The 21,744-nt window shown below is 44.5% G+C and overlaps 2 protein-coding genes across 2 annotated transcripts in view; one reads left to right on the forward strand and one right to left on the reverse strand.

The window, feature by feature from the left end:
- The window catches only part of LOC120401063 (WD repeat containing planar cell polarity effector), a 301,239-nt gene that overhangs the window by 243,372 nt on the left and 36,123 nt on the right, over window positions 1–21,744 (reverse strand). The window lies entirely within an intron of this gene.
- Window positions 10–18,753, forward strand: MDH1 (malate dehydrogenase 1). Its single transcript, XM_039530646.1, has 9 exons — window positions 10–231; window positions 11,041–11,139; window positions 12,098–12,194; window positions 13,106–13,281; window positions 14,673–14,795; window positions 14,972–15,148; window positions 16,996–17,109; window positions 17,380–17,469; window positions 18,127–18,753. Exons 1-9 carry the CDS (start codon window positions 229–231, stop codon window positions 18,250–18,252), a joined length of 1,005 nt encoding a protein of 334 aa, XP_039386580.1. The 5' UTR covers window positions 10–228; the 3' UTR covers window positions 18,253–18,753.

Here is a 21,744-nt window from a genome sequence, read left to right on the forward strand (position 1 = left end):
TAGTACTCCCGAGACTGAGACTGAATGGAACGCGCCGAGAGCAGGGTGGACAGAAACTACAACACCCAGGCGGCTGCGCGGCGAGGGGCGGCCCGCTGGGATCAGCCCCCTCCTTCTCCCGCTTAATACCATCAGCGCCGTGCGTGGAACTGCTGCTGCCTTAGCTGTGCTTAGAGGTGACCCTGAGGCTAGGCAGCGACACAGCCGGACAAGCCGCTTCGCCCAGCCATGGTCAGTACCGCTCGGCCTGCGGGGGATACGAAGCTCCCTCGGGAGACTGTGTGTGTGGCGGGTGGTGACTCCTATCTCTGGTGGGGTCTGGGGGTACAGGTTACCCCTTCCCTACCCCTCTCCCTGTGTGCGAGGGGGTAGCCCCTGCCTGGGGTGGGGCCTGGGGGTACAGGTTACCCCTTCCCTACCCCTCTCCCTGTGTGCGAGGGGGTAGCCCCTGCCTGGGGTGGGGCCTCCTGTGTGCGAGGGGTAGCCCTGCCTGGGGTGGGGCCTGGGGTACAGGTTTGGGGTACAGGGTGCCCTTCCTACCCCCTCCCCTGTGTGCGACCTGCCTGGGGTGGGGCCTGGGGGTACAGGTTACCCCTTCCCTACCCCTCTCCCTGTGTGCGAGGGGGTAGCCCCTGCCTGGGGTGGGGCCTGGGGGTACAGGTTACCCCTTCCCTACCCCTCTCCCTGTGTGTGTGCGAGGGGGTAGCCCCTGCCTGGGGTGGGGTCTGGGGGTACAGGTTACCCCTTCCCTACCCCTCTCCCTGTGTGCGAGGGGGTAGCCCCTGCCTGGGGTGGGGTCTGGGGGTACAGGTTACCCCTTCCCTACCCCTCTCCCTGTGTGCGAGGGGGTAGCCCCTGCCTGGGGTGGGGCCTGGGGGTACAGGTTACCCCTTCCCTACCCCTCTCCCTGTGTGTGAGGGGGTAGCCCCTGCCTGGGGTGGGGCCTGGGGCTACAGGTTACCCCTTCCCTACCCTTCTCCCTGTGTGCGAGGGGGTAGCCCCTGCCTGGGGTGGGGTCTGGGGGTACAGGTTACCCCCTTCCCTACCCCTCTCCCTGTGTGCGAGGGGGTAGCCCCTGCCTGGGGTGGGGTCTGGGGGTACAGGTTACCCCCTTCCCTACCCCTCTCCCTGTGTGCGAGGGGGTAGCCCCTGCCTGGGGTGGGGTCTGGGGCTACAGGTTACCCCTTCCCTACCCTTCTCCCTGTGTGCGAGGGGGTAGCCCCTGCCTGGGGTGGGGGTCTGGGGGTACAGGTTACCCCTTCCCTACCCCTCTCCCTGTGTGTCCCTACTCCTCTCCCTGTGTGCGAGGGGGTAGCCCCTGCCTGGGGTGGGGCCTGGGGGTACAGGTTACCCCCTTCCCTACCCCTCTCCCTGTGTGTGAGGGGGTAGCGCCTGCCTGGGGTGGAGTCTGGGGGCACAGGTTACCCCCTCCCGCACCCCTTCTCCGTGTAGGGGGGAATGGGGTGGGGGTTCGGAGTCCCCAACGCCCCGTGATGTGTGTGTGCAGGGGGGGTGACCCTGTGCAGTTCCTGGTGGGGCAGGGGCATGTGCGGAGTGTGTAGCTTGCGCCCGTCCTTGGAAGGAGGGTCGGGGGTAGGGCGAGCAGAAGGGGTTCCGGGGCCGGGCGGCCACGTTTAGAGGTGAGGCGCCATTATTCCTATGCTGGGGTGACCCCTTATCCTTGCAGCAGAGGACATGGAGACTGCAGCCTGGGCCAGAGCCTGGGGTGGTTGCTGAACATTGCAGGCTGCTTGCAGCGGGCACATCGGCATGAGTAGTGGTTGTACGCAGACCAACCAGCTGCTGGGTAAAATCTTGGTGTGTTTTTATAGAATCCGTCTGTTAATTGCTGGATTGGGGGAGGGGAAGTGGGTGACGTCGCTGCAGTGTCTCGAGGTGGCTTTGAAAGTGTTCTCCAGTGGGTTATTGTGGAACAAGGGCACCTGAGTCTCAAGCTGTTCCAGCCAGGGTGCATGTCTGCTGCAGGAATCAAACTAGCAATTCTAATTCAGTGATTTCCATAAGTGCTGTATCCTGGTCTAGAATGTCACAGGTCTAGGGGATCATATGACATTCTTCTGTGTTACTTTCCAATTCCTTTTCTGTTCGAGCTGTGTGACTTAAGCGGGTTCAAATGATGTAGTTGGGTAAGAGGGGATGGGTGCTGGAACTAATTCCAGACACTAGCCCTGGATTTCAATTGTATTTCTTCTTATGATGATAAGTGAAATGGTTGAGTTGAAAAGCTATTTTGCCTGCAAAGGCCTGAGATATAAACATTCTATTTTAGCAAAGAAATAAGGTGTTAATTATGTTACCAAAAGCATTGCAAGAAGCTATATTCATTACACTGCTTCTGTCATTTCTGGTGTAACAACAAGGCACACACTGCCTGTGCTCTGGCCTTAAAAGTTTCAAGTCACTTCCATTTCCTATCTATGATGCATCTAGACTCTTGTTCAGGTTAAATGTGTATAGTGTTATGATATTGCTTGCCGTGGCATGTATAAATTACTTGCTTCCTGTCACTATCTAATGTATATGTAGATGACCCTTCTTCTATCTCTAGTCATGGATTTTTGTTTTGTTTTTTGCCCCTCATGTCTTCCTTGATCCTAAATCCTGCTCTTCAGTTCCAGATTTTTCTACCCCACCTTGTTTTATTTGTATGTCTAAAATGCTACTCTATTGATTCTAGTCCTTGGATAACCTTGTCATTTTGATTTCATGTTCACACTACTCCAGTCATGTCAATTCAGGATGTTCCCAATCCCATTTAGTATTAGGGATGACCTTTTTGAAACTTCTGAAAACGAAGTCCCCCATGATTTGGTATAATTGCCATTAGCCAAATCCTTACGTGAACAACACTCACATTTAGGAGCACCTTTCTCAACTTCCATTTTAAAGGAACGGACTGGAGAACATTGCATCGGTATAGTACTTGCACATAGCTAGTAACTTCAAGTGCTAAACTGTCACAGTTCAGAGAGTGGTGAATCAGAATGCAGTTTTCTCAACTAATTCCTTTACTAAAAAATACGGGAAGGACAGAATGAAAGTCTGAGATGAGGTGGGTAAGGCAGTATCTCTTATTGGAACACATTTGTTGGTGAAAGAAATGAGAAGACCTCTGTAGAGCTCAAAAGCATGTCTCTTTTATTGGACCAACTTCTGTTGGTGAAAGAGATTACCTCATGCACCTTGTATTTCTGATATCATGGGACCAGCACAGCTACCACGACACTTCAGACAAGAATTGGTCTGTCGGCCAAGTCTTATTGGTCTGTCGGCCAAGTCTTATTGGTCTGATATCTGACTCCTAAGCTTTCAGCTGCAATAATATTAACTGCTTTATAGTTTTAAAATGTTTTATAAAGCAAGGTGGGTTACTGCTAAAACTTGAACTGTGCATGGATTACTGTCATCTTAATCCCACTTTCTTGTATGTTGTAAAGCAGGGTACGTTATCACAGTTAATTATTAAGTTACAGATTGGTAAGGCCTTTTGTAACAGTCCACCTCTGTGTAGGTAAGAGAGAGTTCTTCTGCCCCCTCCCCCACCTCCTACTGAAGGAGGACAATCCAATATTTATTTAATACTATCCTTTGTAGCTACCTGCAGCATCGCTGTCTTATTTGTTTTGTTAAATAGTACTGTATCCAGCAAGTTTGAGAAATCCTAAATCTGTTAACATTGAAGGTGTTAATACTTTGCAAAAGATGCTAATTTAAGGTAATAAACACTTACGTAAAAGGGGGGAAGGGAATAAATAGTGCTGATGTCAGCTGTGGGTTTGAGATTGAAAGCTTGTGGTCTGTAACCAAGTATTCTTTTTAAGACTATTGTCCTCCTTTTTCAGAATTTTACTTGTCTTTTGAAGCTATCTGAGGATGGTGGGGTTCTGTACACACTACTACGATGAAACACTTTATTTTCCCACCCTTTCTCTTGTATAGAACTAAATATTCCATACCCTTTCCTGGCTCTCTTCCAAACTTTTGAATTTGATAGGGGAGGGTAAATAGCTTCAAAATATGTTAATTGAACTTTATTCTATATATTTCATGTAACAAACTCCAAAAACTGGCAATGACTAAAAGTCACTGCTCTTGTTACCAGCACATGAAAGCATTCTTATGAAAGTTCAGTGTAGGAGCCAAGTCACAGATTAAATTGACTGTCCTATGTACCAAAGGTTCCTTTCTGAGACAAACACAGCTCCTGTTTGCTGTGATCAATCTGTGAACAATCAAATGAGATAATGAACATGTTCTGATTTTTCAAGGCAGGAAGGTAACACTCAGTGTTGGCCTGAAAGAGTGGGCCACCATGTACAGGGACATGATCATCTTGATGTCTAGCAAGTTTAAAACCAATCATAATATTTAGTGGTTGTTTTTAATGCCCTAGCTCCTGAATCTAGAGACCACATGCATGAAAACCTATTGTTTTGTTTTTGTTTTGTTTTTCTAGACAAACTATGATACTCATTGTTGCAGCGAAGAATCTTGAATACATGAAGTGAGAGCATTCTAAAGACTCAACCTAGACAGCTAATAAACAGTTAAACTAGTAAAAGCTAATAAATTGTCTCATTAATTTTATTTTATTATTTTTAAAAGAAATAATGGCTTAAGCCAGTTATGGTATGGTGTGTGTGTGGGCTGGGGGCAGTAACTCCATGATTTTTACAACATTAGTAATATTGGGTGCTACACCTGCCTCAAACCCCCAAGCCAACTTTTGTGGCATTCTCATTTTACTATGCAAGTCTTGTCTCTTGTTGCTGTGTTAAAGACCCGCCTGTGCAAACTGATTCTACAGGGGAAATGGTTGAAACTGACTGGATAGAGTAAAATAAAAATTATTTAATCTATTAAGTTTCCTTAAGTATTACTTGTAACAATAGTAAGGGGGGAAAAATCACACCTGATTTGCTGAAGTGTTACAGTGCAGAGAAACAGTGCCAACTCCTTTCTCCCACCCCCACCCCCCAAAACATGATAGCACCATCATTTAAGTTGGAAGTCACGCTTTCATTTTGCCAGAAGTGCAGAATTACTAAGTAAGTTGAAGTGATGAAAAGTAAGTGTAGGAGAACACATTAATTTTGGTGTGCCAGTGTTGCATATTGTCTCATTTCAAGACCTGTTCAAGATGGTTTTTAAATGTTTGTGTAATTGAGTGAGAACTTCATTTTTCATTGTTTTTTTACAAATGTCATTTTTATCACAACTAGCAGAAAGATCATCATTTCACTTAGTCTGACAGAAAACAGAGCCCCTTCAGAAACATCTTGCTGAAGACTGCTTTGTACCAGATGTTAAAATCTAGACTTCTTGGGTTACATGATGCTAACTAATTTGTACAGTTCTGTCATCTAGCCAGATTCACAGTTTGGTCATCAAAGAATATGTAAAATGCTGCTTCTCTATCTTGTGGTTGTGTAATATAGCCATCATTCTTGGAATGATTGTGTCCTTTTTTCAAAAAATTCCAACACCTTCAAGACTTGTAGTAACAAGAATTGAGAGCTTAACCTCACATCCTAATGAACAGGAAACATTCAAAATACAGATTTTGAGGTGTGTGTGATGACTTAAGTTTGACAATACACAATTACTGTAGGAGTGACTAACTGAACTTGCTTTTATACCTTGGAGTCCTAATATTCTAACCTCCTAATTTTTGCTGTTTTCATTTTATATAATGAAACTAGACTGTTTCTAGATGGCCACATTTTATGGTTATCTAACACCAGCATGAAGCCATAGTGCTTGGATTCTGAATACTCTGAGGGGAATACAGTTAAATCCAGAAGCTGATTTCATTAGGAAATTCACAAAAGCTTCTCTAGGGTGGTAACTCTTGGCACTGACTGCCAAACTGGGATTTTGTTACCTTCCAAAGGCCTGATCTAAATTTAAAAGTTCAGCTGACATACCTATGCTGGTAAGGGATGTGCCTCTTTGTTCTGGCATAGCTGGGTCAGTAAAAGCTCCAGTGTAGAAGCATTTATACCACTATATCTTATGGGTACGGCCCTGCCAAATTTACAGCCATGGAAGAATGCATCATGGACCGTGAAATCCGGTCTTTTGTGTGCTTTTACTGGATACTATACAGATTTCATGGGCGAGACCAGCATTTCTCAAACTGGGGGTCTGACCCAAAAGGGAGTTGCCCCGGGGGCAGGAGGGACACAGTATTGCCACCCTTACTTCTGCGCTGCCTTCAGAGCTGCGTGGCCGGAGAGTGGCAGCTGCTGACTGAGACAGCGCAGAAGCAGCAGCCACCCAGCTCTGAAGGCACTGCCAGCAGCAGTGCAGAAGTAAGGGTAGCAGTACTCTTCTTCCCCCCCCCCCCCCACACACACACTTTCTTTCTCTCTCTCTCTCTCTAACCCTTTGACACTCCCCGCCTCCGCCCAACTCCTTTTGGGGGTCAGGACTCCTACAATTATAACACTGTGACGTTTCATATTTAAATCGCTGAAATCATGAAATTTATGGGGGTTTTTTTGTTTGTCTTTTGTTAAATCGTGTGACTGAAATTGACCAAAATGGACCATGAATTTGGTTGGGCCCTACCTATGGGAACCATCATAAGCTATAATGGTACGATGATGGAGGGCTTGTCTACACTTATTGGGGTGGGGGGGGGGATCAACATGTAGTGGTGATGCATCGAATCGACTGCAAATCACTCTCCCATCAACTCCTCTACTCCACGTGAATGAGAGACGCAAGGAGTTGACAGGAGAGTGGTAGTAGATCTAAGTAAGTCTACTTCAGCTATGTTATTCATGTAGCTGAAATTGCGTAATTTAGGGTATATCTACACTACAAAGTTCTATTTAATAGTTGATTTTTTTATTTTTTAGAAATCGATACTGATGTTTGTGTGTGTCCCCACTAAGCGCATTAAGTCGGCGGTGTGCATCCACAGTACCGAGGCTAGAGTTGACTTTCGGAGCATTGCACCATGGTAGCTATCCCACAGTTCCCGCAGTCTCCACCCCCCCCATTGGAATTTTGGGTTTCACTCCCAGTACCCGATGAGGCAAAAACATTGTTGTGGGTTGTTCTGGGTACATGTCGTCAACCCTCCCCTGCGCTGCGCCCCCCCCCCCCCCATGAAAGCAACGGGGGTGGGGGAATCGTTTCTTGCCTTTTTTCCTGGGTTACCCATGCAGATGACATACCACGGCAATCATGGAGCCTGCTCAGCTCACTGTCACTCTGCGTCTCCTGGATGCTGCTGGCAGACGCGGTACTGCAGTGCTACACAGCAAAGATGGTTACCAGTCATACTGTACCATCTGCTGCAGTCATGGGTGCTCCTGGCTGGCCTCGGTGAGGTCTGTTGGGGGTGCATGGACAAAAATGGGAATGACTCCCCAGGTCATTCTCTTCTTTAAGTTTTTTTTGTGTAATGGAGATTCAGTCCTACCTAGAATATCAGGCAAGCCTACTAAAGAACCACAGACGCAAATAGCTGCTCCCAGTCAGAGCCCTAGACATCCTGCAGAAATGATGAGCTGCATGCCATTCTAGGGGGTGCCCCTACAACAACCCCACCTGTTGCTTCCCTCCTCCCCCACCCCTCCTGGGCTACCGTGGCAGTTATCCCCCCATTTGTGTGATGAAGTAATAAAGAATGCATGAATTTGAAACAACACTGACTTTGATCTCTGCTTGCAGAGGCAATAAAGGGAGGGGGAGGGCGGTTGACTTACAGGGCAGTAGTGAACCACCATTCTGCACTTGCTCAGCCTACTGTCCAGGCTTCATGAGCCATGGGAGCAAGGGGTAGGCTGGGGTAAGTGCGACCACGCAGTGCTGCGGACTGGGAGAGCAGCCTGAGGCAGAAGCCTCCGGCTGGCATGATATTCCAGGCAGGACTGAATCTCCATTACACAAAACTTAAAGAGAATGACCGGGAGTCATTCCCATTTTTGCCCAGGCGCCCCCGACCAACCTCACCGAGGCCGGCCAGGAGCACCCACGGAACGACGATGACGGCTACCATTCATACTGTACCGTCTGCCGTCCAGAAGGCAAGGGGATGCTGCTGTGTAGTGCTGCAGTACCGCATCTGCCAGCAGCATCCATTAGACATATGGTGACAATGAAAAAAGGCGAAAAACAATTTTTTTTCCTGTTGCTTTCACGGGGGGGGGGGGGGCTGACGACATGTACCCAGAACCACTCGCGACAGTGTTTTTGACCCATCAGGCATTGGGAGCTCAACCCAGAATTCAAATGGCTGGCAGAGACTGTGGGATAGCTACAGTCATCAGTTGCCCCTCACTCCATGAGAGCAACTGCAGACAATCATTTTGCGCCTCTTTTCCATGCAGATGCCATAGCACAGCAAGCATGGAACCTGCTCAAATCGCTGCGGCAGTTAGGAGCACTGATTTAAATCTGATTATTTTTTTTGTCCCCCCCACCCCCAAAGGCATTTTATCTAAAGATATTTTCAATTAAGATACATTATAGTTTAAAGATCTCATCATGGGAATAGGGATTATAAATTCTATAGTATGAGACAATATATTCATGTAATGTTTAAGAGACATTTTGTAAATCAGTTCCAATAGTTCATGGATTAGGGACCCAATATTATAGGGTTCCAGGGGCATCTGTATAGAGTATTTAGGTTAATCTTTCTATCTTCTCAGTGGGGCTCAGGCTAGAAGGTACCATCAGAGATGCTTAGTTTTGCTGTTCTCAAACTGTTGATTAGTGTCTCCAGAGATAACATGCTTGTTAACAGCAAAAATGTTTTAAAGTAAATAAATAATATATAGAGGTGAGAAATAACAGACCTCAACACTATTGTCCCTCTGCAAATTTGTGTACACAGATAGAAGACTGCTGGGGGCAGAATAGATCTGGACAAGGAGAAGTCTGGAGATAAATGTAAGACGGGAGGGACAGGCAGTAGAAACAAAAGTGAAACTGTTTGAGCAGCATATTCCAGATTGCACTTTTATGTAGCAATCTATGATTAAATCAAATCTTCCTGACTAGCAATTTAAATCAATTTGATTTTAAATCAAATCCACGCTGCTTGGTTTGCTGTCTGTTGCTTCAGAGCAATATGGAAGGGACACTGCACTACTCCTAAGTCTATGATCTGACCAGCCTTAAATCATGGAGAGCTCTTCACCAGATAATATAATTGATCATGCGCCAGTGTTTTAAGCAAGGATGCATCCAGGTTGTCTTATACTTGTTGGCCCATTGAAACAGGGTGGTGGTGGTGATGATTAGGTTGTACATGTTGCATTTGGAAAGTAGTAGCAAGCTGCTAGAGTTCGTGTTACCAACTCCATTACTAAGTGTCTGGGTCACCTTCCCTGGCGTCGTCGTCATTGGTATAAGTACTTTCATATCAATATAAACGTTCACATTAGAGTTTTTCTAGCGTACCCATACAGACAAAACCTTCCTAGTGTAAACAAGCTCTAAAACAAAGAGGTATTGCTCTTTTCATCCTTTGTATTTTTCACACTTGCAAATATGGCACTTAACCTCAACCCCAGGAGATTGCTCTGAGGCTGCATGAGAACTTGACATAACACACATCGCTCTTCACTCTGCCTCTGGATATTGGGGGTGATTCTTGGGCAGTGAAAAACAGTAGGTAAAAGGCTAGTGTGTGTACTGCTTTTTTTGTATGAGAATGGCCATACTGGGTCAGACCAAAGGTCCATCTAGCCCAGTATCCTGTCTTCCAACAGTGGCCAATGCTAGGTGCCCCAAAGGGAATGAACAGAATAAGTAATCATCAAGTGATTCATCCCCTGACACCCATTCCCAGCTTCTGGCAAACAGAGGCTACAGATACCATCCCTGCCAATCCTGCCTAGTAGCCATTGATGGACCTGTCCTCCATGCACTTATCTAGTTCTTTTTTTGAACCTTGTTACAGGCTTGGCCTTCACAACATCCTCTGGCAAAGAGTTCCACAGACTGACTTGTGCGTTGTGTGGGGAAAAAATACTTCCCTCTTTTTTTTTTTTTTTTAATTTGCTGCCTATTAATTTCATTGGGTGACCCCTAGTCATTGTGTAATGAGAAGACGTAAATAGCACTTCCTTATTTACTTTCTCGACACCAGTCATGATTTTATAGACCTTTTCCAAGTTGATTGAGATGGGGTGACCACATCTGCACATAGTATTCAAGATGTAGGCGTCCCGTGGACTTATAGACGCAATATGTTGTTTTCTGTCTTATCTATCCCTTTTTTAATGATTCCCAACAATCTGGTCACCCTTTTTTTTTTTTTGGTGACTGCTGCTGCACATTGAGTGGATTTTTTCAGAGAACTAGCCACAATGCCTCCACAGTCTTTCTTGAGTATTTCACTTGAATTGCTACGTAATTTTTTAGTTGGTGTCCTATTTACAGCTCCACCAGATATCTAGATTTGCAGTATTCTACAAATCTCCACTTGCAAGTAAATCTGCAAATTAATGTAACGAGAGTCATCTTTAATATAGTGTGGCAGAACATGCAGCTTAGAATTACATCAATCTTCTGAAGACTTGTGCAGGCTCTCCAATAAGCTTTTGAAGCCTAAAAGCTACCCTGTAGTCTAATGGAATTTTGTGAGTCTGTATTTGAAGTGCCTATGCTTTAAAAAGGCAGTATTCCCCACCCCCTACTTTAAACTGTTCTGGCCTTCATTTAAAAATACTCCCCACCACTCTCTTCTGAACAAAGTGCAAACAAGCCTTGGAATATTTCTGGTTCTGGGGTTTCAACTTGCAGCTTTTTGGCTACCTTTCTGCAGGTCTGGTCTGCTCCCAGAAGCCATTTGGGAGTGCTGCTATTGGTTTAAAAGAGAAGCAGAATCCTAGGCGCTGACCTTGTTCAGGGTTTTTGCACACGCTTTGCATCCAGAAGTATTAAATATTTTAATGCCCTTTCTACAATAACTGCTGAAAATGCTTAATGGCTCTTTTAATCAGGGAAAACTGTATTGCCAGCAATGTGTTAACTGAGTCTTTTTTTTTACAGTCTGAACCAATTAGAGTCCTAGTGACTGGAGCTGCTGGTCAGATCGCCTATTCTCTGCTCTACAGCCTTGCCAAGGGCGATGTCTTTGGCAAAGAACAGGTAGTGGTTAAACTGAACTATCACTTGCCTTATTCAACAGTATTGAAGAAACAACAATCTCTGTAAAATCTCTTGATGAACTTGGAATTAAGTTTTCCTGTGAGTCTTCACATTTCATGCAAAGACATAAGTTACTGTTCTGAGTGTAGGGATGCCAACCCTCCTGGTTTTTTCCAGGAGTCTCCCGATATCGGGCTCTATCTCCTAGAGGCTACTGAAGCCAAATTAGGAGATTTTTAAGGCTGTTAAAAGCCCGGAGGGGCTAAGGCAGGCTCCCTGCCTGCCCTGGCCCTGCGCCGCTCCTGGAAGTGGCCAGCATGTCCTTGCAGCCCCTGGGAGGTGGGCAGGGGGTCTCCACGCGCTGCCTGCACCCCAAGCACCAACTCCGCAGCTCCCATTGGCCAGGAACTGCGGCCAATGGGAGCTGCAGGGGTGGTGCCTGCAGGCAGAGGCAGTGCACGGAGCCCTTGGCTCTCCCTTTCCACTGTGCCGCCCCAGGCTCAGCCCCGAGCCCCCTCCCACACTCCGAACTCCTCAGCTCCAGCCCAGAGCCCCCACCCTCTCCTGCACCTCAGCCCCCTACCCCAGCCTGGTGAAAGGAGTGAGGATGGGGGAGAGCAAGCGACGGGGGGAGGGGGAATAGAGTGACCAAGGCGGATCCTCAGGGAAGGGGCAGGGCAAGGCAAGGATGTTTGAGTCTGTGTGATTAGACCATTGGCAACCCTAGCAGTGAGCCTGAAGAGAAGAAATAGAGCCTTGAGTTATTCTGTATCATGTTTTTTTATATACATTCAGTGTTGAATTGTGATGCTGCTGTTAGTCACTCTGTCTTAGTAAATCGGCTGTTGTTCATTCCCACCTCTCCCAAAAGGTGATGTTAACTAATATCTGGCTGCAGGAAGAAATAATTGAAAAACTGAGTGAGCCTACACTTATTATTCGGTATACTTTTTTACAGCCTCTTGTTCTTGTACTGCTGGATATCACTCCCATGATGACTGTATTGGATGGCGTAATCATGGAACTACAAGACTGTGCCCTTCCACTGCTGAGAGGTGATCAAAAGGAATACAGACTTTCTGAAAGTTAACTTAGCTTGATTAACTGCAAACTGTAAGAGAAGTATGGACAACTCTTCAGATATGGGTGTCTGAGTGTCACCTACAATACTTGCAAATACCAATTTTGCATATGTAATATCTGGGAATTTGGTTTATACTATTTAAACCTTGAAAGTAAGATGTGTGTTTATGTATCTGGCAAACAATTGGCTGCTTGAACTATCATGTCATGATCGGCCTCTTGGCCTAGTAGTAAAATAACTTTATTTTCTGATGTGCCAATGCCTTTTTCTGTGGTGGTTATAAAACACACTCTGAAAATCTCTGGAAAAAATCAAGACAAAATTGAGAAATGGTTTGATCAACTTGTCTAACAAATTTGGATTCTCGAGTATAGTTTCTTGAGGTGGAAGAAAGTGAGCTAATGGGCAATGCTGTAGTTATTGTAGTAGCTGTTTCAAATATCAGTTGATAAATAAAATTTCCCAGATTGTGTAGTTTTACTAAACCTTCTCCAGTGTGAATTAATATTACTGGTTATTGAGGAAAGGAAAACTCATTTGGGTCATTAACAAAAAATCCAGTTGCCATTACATGGGATGGAGAAGTGAGGAGTACTATGTATAGAGTACATCAAAAGATACAGGCAAACAAATGAGGATGCATAATGCATTCATGTTAGGAAGTTGCTAACACCCATTGACGACTTAGTGTAAGGAGAAAGAGCAGTAATTAAACTAGTAAATCTGGGCATTTGCTCTCTGGGGGTGTCTTTAATCAGACAGGCAGCTGTGACAGTGCTTAAATAGAAGGTAGTCCAAAGAATAATTCCATTGATTTTACCATAAAGCTCACCAAAAGATTGGTCTGTTACTAATTCTGTCTCTTCCCTCCTTTGCTTACAGAGGTCATTGCAACAGACAAGGAGGAGGTTGCATTTAAAGATATTGACGTAGCAATTCTGGTTGGCTCCATGCCAAGGAGAGAGGGCATGGAGAGGAAAGATTTACTCAAAGCAAATGTGAAAATTTTTAAATCCCAGGGTGCAGCCTTGGACAAGTATGCCAAGAAGACTGTCAAGGTGATTACAGAAACTGTTTTATTTTTTAACTGGAAACTCTTTACCAAGCAACTTAAAGATCCAGGCAAGAGCTGTAGAGTAGTACAGATGTAGCATAAGGACAAATTTTGTTTTATGGAAGTCTTGCTTCTCAAATGCTCTGTATTGGCCAAAGGCTGAGGGGAGGCATCCTGTTAGACCCCCCCCTCGTTGATCTAGGGAATGATCCCAGTCCATTCACTGACAGAAGATGAACTGTCTTATAGGTAGGAGTGTGTAGTGTCCTGCAGTCTCTTTTCAGAGGTGGGGAGCAGTAGAGTGAGAAGAGGTGGCCTCCTATCGATAATAGCACATGCAGATGAGCAACCAATTTACCGATGCAAACTTGGCTCCTATTTCATATGAATCTGTAGCTTTAATGACTTCAATATCAGTCAAGTAAAGTCACATAAAATAAAAATAGGCTTTGTTTAAGATTTTTAGTTTTTAAAGTCACATTGGAGAGGTCTTTTTAAAATTGTTTTTTTTTTCGTTCCAGTAGCTCAGGCACAATGAATGGACTCATGTGGCTTCCCTCCTACAGCTCCTAATCTCATACTCATTCTCCCACTGTGCTTTGTAACTGACTTTAATGCCTGCTTCCTCTGCTGATGAACTTCCTGCTGAGTCTACAGGGCTGTTCAGTGTTTTCTACAGTTGAAATAAAAATTAGCATCAGCTATTACAGAGTAATGGGAAACTAACTAAGACATTGGGATCTCAAAAAGGGAAATATAAAAGCATGTCTCTAGATCAGCTCACCAGATGGAGGCTGTATGGAGCTTGACACTGTTTTTTCTTCATCAATTAATCTCTTTTTCATATTAACAAGAGAAACTGACTTGACTTGAGATGCAGCATCTTACTTCAAATAGAGCTATCTTAAAGGGAAACTTTAATGGGGGCGGCAGGGAGGGCGGAGCAGAAAGCAAGCAAGGAAAGATGACTAGTTTGTGTGTATAATCCTCGTAGTGTATTAAGAGATTATGGGGGATTTTTGCAGGGCAGAGGTAAATAAACTAGACTGGAGGTAAATAGTGCTGATATCTAATACTGGTCTCCTTTTATTATAGAGGCACTTGTGAAGAAGCATTTAAAACGAACGGTTCTGTGATTCTATATTTATGCTATCCTCTTGTGTCGTTTTTTCTTTTTGATAAACTATTTTAAATTAGTGATTTATACAATATGGTTAGGATTTAAACAAGACTTTTTGTCTTCATTTCTCGACAGCTTCTTTGGAGTAAAGCCTTTTCTTTACAAATGGTGAATGTTGTGTTTACCCAGCTGCGGGAAATGAATTTGCAAAAATTGTAGCTTGACGAAACAGTTGACTTCTCTTCTTGTCCCATTCCCCTTCATTGCCTTCCTAGGTTGTGGTGGTAGGAAATCCAGCAAATACCAACTGCCTGACTGCTTCAAAGTCAGCTCCCTCAATACCAAAGGAAAACTTCAGCTGTCTAACACGTTTGGACCACAACCGAGCTAAAGCCCAGGTAGGAAGAATCCATCCAGCGCTAGAATACCTTCTTCCATCTGTCTTATAAAGAAGTGTTTAAATTTAAGCTTTCTCAGAAAGCAGTGTGTTATCCTTAGATGTACTAAACACTTAAAGTGTAGCTGAAGTTGGTATGCTCCATGTCTTTTTTTTTTTTTTCTAAATTCAAATTAGATTGCTCTGAGACTTGGTGTAACTGCTAATGATGTGAAGAATGTCATCATCTGGGGGAATCACTCCTCCACTCAGTATCCAGATGTTACCCATGCTAAGGTGAAAGTGCAAGGAAAGGAAGTTGGAGTTTATGAAGCAGTAAAAGATGACAGCTGGCTGAAGGGTGACTTTATCACGGTAAGATTTTCTGTTTGTTAATGATCTGTCAGCATATTTGGACAATACCGTGCTCCTGTTAGACTAATTCTGACTCAGGGCTTGTCTACACTACAGGACTATTTCGAATCTACTTAAGTCGATTTTTGTGATTTCGACGAAATAAATCGATTTGTGTATCCATACAAATTCTCAGTGTAAAAAGCTAGTGTTAAGATTTCCATTGTGTATATATTATGGCAAACCTTAGCAAAGCAGATCTTCCAGTCCTACTAAAATGAATTATCTTCAAATAGATTATCAGAATAATCAGATATTTGCATCTTTAAAATTTGTAGTCCTGTTCCTGTGGTGTTTCCTTTTGCATAAACCTAAATAAGTATGCTAGCTGGATTTTTTTTTTCTGCTGAAATGATCAACAGTGAAAGTTAATGTTGAGAGTCAAAATTGCTGCCACAGGGTGTCATGTGGTGTCCAAGCCTCTGTAGGGAGAGGATAATTCACCTTTTCAGTAATTTTAGTCCATAGAATTGGGAAAGCTCCCCTCTGAACATACTGATCATCACTTGGGGATGAGGGTGGTGGGTTGTTTTTTTTAAGGCTGCCATTTTCTAACTCAAGAATTCTGTAGTTTTGACTGACTGCTGAGCAGTGCTTCCCATAAAGAATTTGAATTGCCTGTGCCCCATAGGCTGTGCTACCTTCTAGCTTGTTTCTGGATGCAATTTAAGTTGTTTGACCTAATAAAAGGAGTCCTTTGCTGCTTATGTGGGGGGGTGAGGTCCCTCTTTTCTGATTAATTTATTATACACTCAGAGTTGAGGTGCTGGAGTCCCTAGATTTAAACAGGAGGGCTTCAGTGTTGGGTCCTTGACTCTGGCCTGCTGCACACAGCTGGGACAGGCCCTGGTGGGAGTATCCTATAGCTGGTCTGTTACATAAACGTGTGTGTGTGTGTGTGGTCATCTGAGGGGATATTAAGATGGTTCAGAGGTGCTTGCTTCCTAGGGGACAACAATACAGACAACAAAAAAGATTCAGAACATGTTTTTTTTTTTTTTTTTTACAAATTCCTTGCTGGGCATATTAATACAGAACTCTGAGTAATAATTCATTTAAACTACTATTGTCACCCCTTTCAGAAGACGTGCAAAGGCTTGGGGGAGTCAGGGGTAACAGAGGAAGTGCAGGAGAGGGAAATAATTGCTGGGAAGGAGCCTGGGAGTGAACCTTGAGGCTTGTTGGGTGTGGGTGGGAGAAATAGGGTGGTGGTGGTGGGGGGGGGGGATTGTTTTTTTGTTTTGTTGGGGAGCCTTCCCTATGCAAACCCTGGCTGACCCCTAGCCTCTCCCATTCAGTCAGGCACATCTACCCCGTCCCCATGTGTCCTTGTTCCTCCCTCCCCCTCCCCATTCAGCCCCTTGCTCAGAGTTGTCACCCCACTAGCTTCTGTTCCCCTGCCCCCGTCTGTCTTTTTCCCACTCCCCCACCCCCAGCAGCTTAGTTGCCCTGCTCTGTCCCTCCCATATTCTATGCCGCCTCCCATAGGCAGGGCAGTCAGGAAGTCAGCCTCTGGCCCTTCCCTCTCCACAGCTGGCTGCTCCCTCCCATGAGATTGCTGCCCTCCCTTCTGACCCCACATCAGCCCCCGGTAGGCAAAAAGTGTAAGTGCATCTTCCTTTTGTCTCCCCATCAGATTCAATTATTCTGCAAGAGACACAAATTCTGTGCTTGCGCAGTGGTGCAGAATTCCCCCAGCAGTAGCATGTTAACAGTGACTAGACAACAAAGCCACTACTTGCTTGCTTAAGCCTTCTGTCATTTATTGACTGTATGCAAATAAGATGTCCCTTTTGTCTTTACTACAGACTGTTCAGCAACGTGGTGCAGCTGTTATTAAAGCCAGGAAGCTGTCCAGTGCAATGTCAGCTGCCAAAGCTATCTGTGACCATGTGAGGGACATCTGGTTTGGCACTCCAGAGGTAAATATTGCTATGGCACATATAAGAGGTACTCTTGACTAATCTCTTTAAACTTTTGTGTTTTAATGTCCTTCTGGAGCAACACTGGGTAGATTAATCTGTCTAATCATGAGTGACAGAAGATATTACATACTTGGGACTATAACAAAGCAGCAAGGCTTTCTATAGTATAAATTGTTTGTTTTTTTTTCTCCTGAGAAAGTAATTAGTTAAATTTGTGCCCACTGTAATAGCCAGGAGAGCTATTTATCACTAACTTCTTGTTTTTAGGGGGAATTTGTTTCCATGGGAGTCATTTCTGATGGAAATTCCTATGGTATCCCCGAGGATTTGCTCTATTCATTCCCTGTTGTAATCAAGGTAACTACACTATTTAAATCTATCAAGGTTTAACTTTTGAAATGTCTTTTTATATACAAAGTAGGAGGAGGTTATGTAGATTTCAGGGGTAGCATTTTAGGATTTGGATCATTGGTGCTGTGAATCAGGCTTTCAACATACTACTTCTGCCCATTGCAAGATGCCCATTACACTCACTGTTCCATAATTTGAGTTGTCAAATGAATATTGGATGGCTGCAGAAAAACATAGTCTGAAGTGTAGGGAGAAGGAGGCAGAAAGAATACACTGCAACTAACCTTCTGCACTGAATCTGAAGAAAAATATTAATGCTCTTAAGACAGCTCAGGTAAAAAGAAATCCGAGACACAAGTCCATCTGTTTTAGTCAGTTTGTTTGGGGATATTTACAAGTAAACTTACAATATCTTGTAATTCTCATTCCCTTGGCAAACTCTAGTCACTATACTACAGCAGACTTCTAGAGAAACACATCTTCTCTACACCATCACGTGGTTTCAGTTTGAGCAAGCATGTGTTCTAACACAATTTCTGGACCACAGATTAGCATTTGTGTTCAGAGGTGTCACTCATTTCACCGGCATACCAAAACTGCAAAATTAGGTGCTGCTTTTAGACCGTACAAGACTTGGTCTCATACAGACTTACTTTCAAACAGGATAAAACCTGGAAGTTTGTTGAAGGTCTTCCTATTAATGACTTCTCCCGAGAGAAGATGGATCTGACTGCAAAGGAGTTGATGGAAGAAAAGGAGACTGCTGTGGAGTTTATTTCCAGTGCATGACTAGCTGATCATCAAGATTTAGAAAATCCTTTAACAGCTGAAGAGTCTAAAAGTCGTCTGTAAATCTAGTAACAAATGCTGTTGCCGTATTCAAGTTTGTTTTGTGGCAGTCTTTCACTTTAAAGGTCACATGCTTATTGGTACACATGTGCCTATTAAGAGTTCTTGGCAATTAAACATACAAGCGATTCAAAATCTCTGCTTTTTTCACCAAAACTTGTCAATTCAGTAATACATGTTTTCTGTATCGAATAGAGAATAGTCATTCAGTCTTGTTCAGAAATTGGCACTGGTGGCATTTGAATTGTCAGGGTTAACATTCAAGTGACTTAATATTAAAAGGAAGATAAAAATGCCAATAGTTCTCCTTGAACTAATACTTTCCTATTTTAAAAATGCAAGTAGGAAATAGCTGATGGATGCAGAGCATGTACTATTCATTCTGGTTACACTTTACTGTGTTTAATAGAAACATTAAAGGATGGTTAATTGTACAATGGATACCAATCTCATCTCCCTGTCTTCTCTGACTTTTCTAAACATATGTTGCCTCTGTAAATTGTGTGATGGGCAGGATACCTCCCTGGGCAGCCATATAACTGATGGTTTTGTACAAATATTCTCTTGTGTTCAGTCTTGAGTTAAAAGGGCAGGGGAGGAAAGCAAAGCTTAGAAGGTATGGATAGAAGCTACTACAGGTCTTTGGGAAGTCTTATTTATGATTAGCACGTACATGTTGCTCTTTCAAACCAAAATACCACTTATTCTATGTTTTAGAGAAACAGACAGTTGAGCTTTTTTGTCCTGGGCTGGGTAAATTACACATCCTAATAATTAGAGCTCAGGAGCTGCAGTAGTTCAGGACTAGAATACAGCAGATAGTATACAATAGCTAGACACTTCAAAGGATGTCTGTGATACAACTGGCAGATTTTATTAGCTTAATAGGAAAAGCTACTAATTTGTGATCAAGGCTTCTGGGTTAAGGTCCTGTGACAGACCCAAGCATTCATGTGAGATTCTTTTGCTTACCTGCATGTCTACCTTCCTTTTAATCCCTGGCCACAGTACCCCTGCTAACTAATGGAAGCCATTATTGTGAATGTACTAGTATCTCTCTGTGCCTTTCTGAACAGGTGTTTAGAGGACACAGGCAGCTAAACACTACGGCTCTAAACATGAGATGCTCTCTCCCTTCCACCCACTTCTGGAACAGATGCATGCTAGAGTATTAGGGGAGGTGGCACAATAGCTTAATATACTACCTCATTTCTGAAGTCATGAGGAAACTGACCCAGATGATGGAAGAAAAGCAAATTAATACTTATTCTCACATGATTGCAGCTGTCTTCTCTTGAAGTGACATCGCCAAAACTTATAAGGCCAAATTCTTTCCTCCTTTGCACCCTGAGAGATTTGGCCATAGAAAGAAAGGGGGGGGGGGTGGAAGCAGTGTGCCTCTATATAAAGACTCTGGCTTGTCAGCAGAGTTGGACTGACTGATCCCATCACAAAAGAAGGGGAGGAAAGGATAATGTCATACAGCTTGCCTTTCATGTGTTTCAGGTAGTGGTGTTTTAAAAACTCATTCACAGTTAAATCCAGTTGGGTTAGCTGTGAACGCGCAAATGGATTAGACTGGTTCAAGGACTGTGCGGAGAAGGGATGGGACATTTCATACCCTGTGCAAGGTAATTAAGCTGACCTAAGGCCCAGTGTCAACACTGCTAGATAGTAGCTGATACAGCTACTGCCTCTTAGCAAGGTGAATTTACTACAGCATCAGAAGACACGCCATGCCCCTAGTAAGAGTCTACACTAAATGGCTCTGCAGTTGTGCTGCTATATTGCTTCACTGCTTTAGGGTTAATCCACCCAGGGCCATCCTTAGCCATACACAAACTACACAGCTGTGTAGGGCACCAGGAAATTTGGGACACCAAATTGCCCCAAATTTCCTAGTGCCCTGCACAGCTGTGTGCTGTTCCAGCGGCCAGCCTGCTCCCCAGCCAAGAAAGCTGCCCTCACCGCTGCTCTGCCCCACCTCTTCCTGCCCCTGTGCTTCCCCGCCGCTCTGCCCCAGCCCTGCCCTCACTTCACCCCTTTCCCTGAGCTGCATCCCAGGGGACTGCAGCAGGAGTCAGGCGTGCCCTGCAATCACTGGGCGGTGGGAAGTGGAGTGACCTGGCCCCAACCCGTTCTGCTCCGCCAGCTCCTGCTGGGGGGTGGTTTCCCCCCTGAACCCTAAGCCTGTTCCTACCCACCACAGACCTTGGGCATGCCCCCTCCCATCCCTGGGAGGCCTGGGGATACCCTCCCCAAGGAGGCCGCGGGCAGCCCCCTACCCCTGCGGGGGGGGGCTGCATAGGGTACCACAATGTCTAGGGACAGCCCTAAATCCATCTCCCGGGGAGGCAGTAGCTAGGTTGACAAAGAACTCCATGGTCCTTAAGCCCCTGTCCAGCAAGGGGATGCTGTTCAGGAAAATCTTCAGACTCAACCTTATGGAGGTTTTTCTATTTGTCCATCTCAACTCCCAGCAGTGTTTCTGCTCAGGAAGAGATGTGGCCGAAATTTTTATTTATTTATTTTAGTAAAAACTGATTTCAGGCTGAAAATGAGTCAAGACAGCTATTATATTGCTTTGCTGCTCCCTATCACAGCTACCTTTTTGCTTTGCTATTTCCTCTAATAATTATAGATCCCACCATCAGCTCCATGTCTTATAAGTACATTGGCCCTAGCTCACCATAACCCTGCTCCTGGGATAGTCATTTACACTGGTTAAAACACTACCAGCTCAGAACGCTGGCATTATATGGTCACTTTGCACTAGTGCAAATGACTACACAGGGGCCAGAGCATTGCTGAACTGGGCCCTTAGCAGCTTTTTTTGATTGAGTAAAACAAGCGTGTGATACTTTCATGCCATCTTGCCTGTTCCTAGATGCTCTGAAACCATACAAGGAGAAGTTGGCCTGAGAGGCAATTTGGTAAAGTTCTTCACTCCTGCTCCCCTCCTCCCATTGGCATTTTTCATTTGCAAAGACATATTTTGCATCACAACTAGTAAGTCCCAGAGGATAACTACAGCCCAATTAAGATGACAGAGAAGTTTATGTAAATAGAATAGCCCTTTTCCGTTGAAAATGGAAATGTTAATGTGTGCTCAGATAGGGAAGTCCTACAGAGAAATAGATTCCAAAAATATTCAAGTGCTAGCTTTGTAGGAGTGCTTGACTGATGCAATCAGATGAGGGACAGTTGAGAAGAGGCACTTCATTCCTCTGTTTGCCTGTGCCTTTGGTATTTGATCTAGGTGGAAATACAAGCTCTAGCGTAGAAAGAAAGGGGCTTTCTGTGTGTTGCTTTTGCAACGGAAATGCCTTTTTAGTATGCACGCTAATTTATGACCAAGGATTTAATTGCACAGCTGCTATACATATTTGCTTTTTCTGAATACTTTTTGACTAACTAAGCCAAAAAAGACAA

This window comes from Mauremys reevesii, linkage group 3, assembly GCF_016161935.1.
Source record: "Mauremys reevesii isolate NIE-2019 linkage group 3, ASM1616193v1, whole genome shotgun sequence".
In the NCBI taxonomy this organism is placed as follows: domain Eukaryota; kingdom Metazoa; phylum Chordata; order Testudines; family Geoemydidae; genus Mauremys; species Mauremys reevesii.

What these genes read in the sequence shown, in the direction of transcription:
- MDH1 (XM_039530646.1), top strand. An exon ending in ATGTCTTTGGCAAAGAACAG is followed by an intron (nt 11,140 to 12,097) that starts GTAGTGGTTAAA and finishes ACTTTTTTACAG; the next exon opens with CCTCTTGTTCTTGTACTGCT. An exon ending in CATTCCCTGTTGTAATCAAG is followed by an intron (nt 17,470 to 18,126) that starts GTAACTACACTA and finishes ACTTTCAAACAG; the next exon opens with GATAAAACCTGGAAGTTTGT.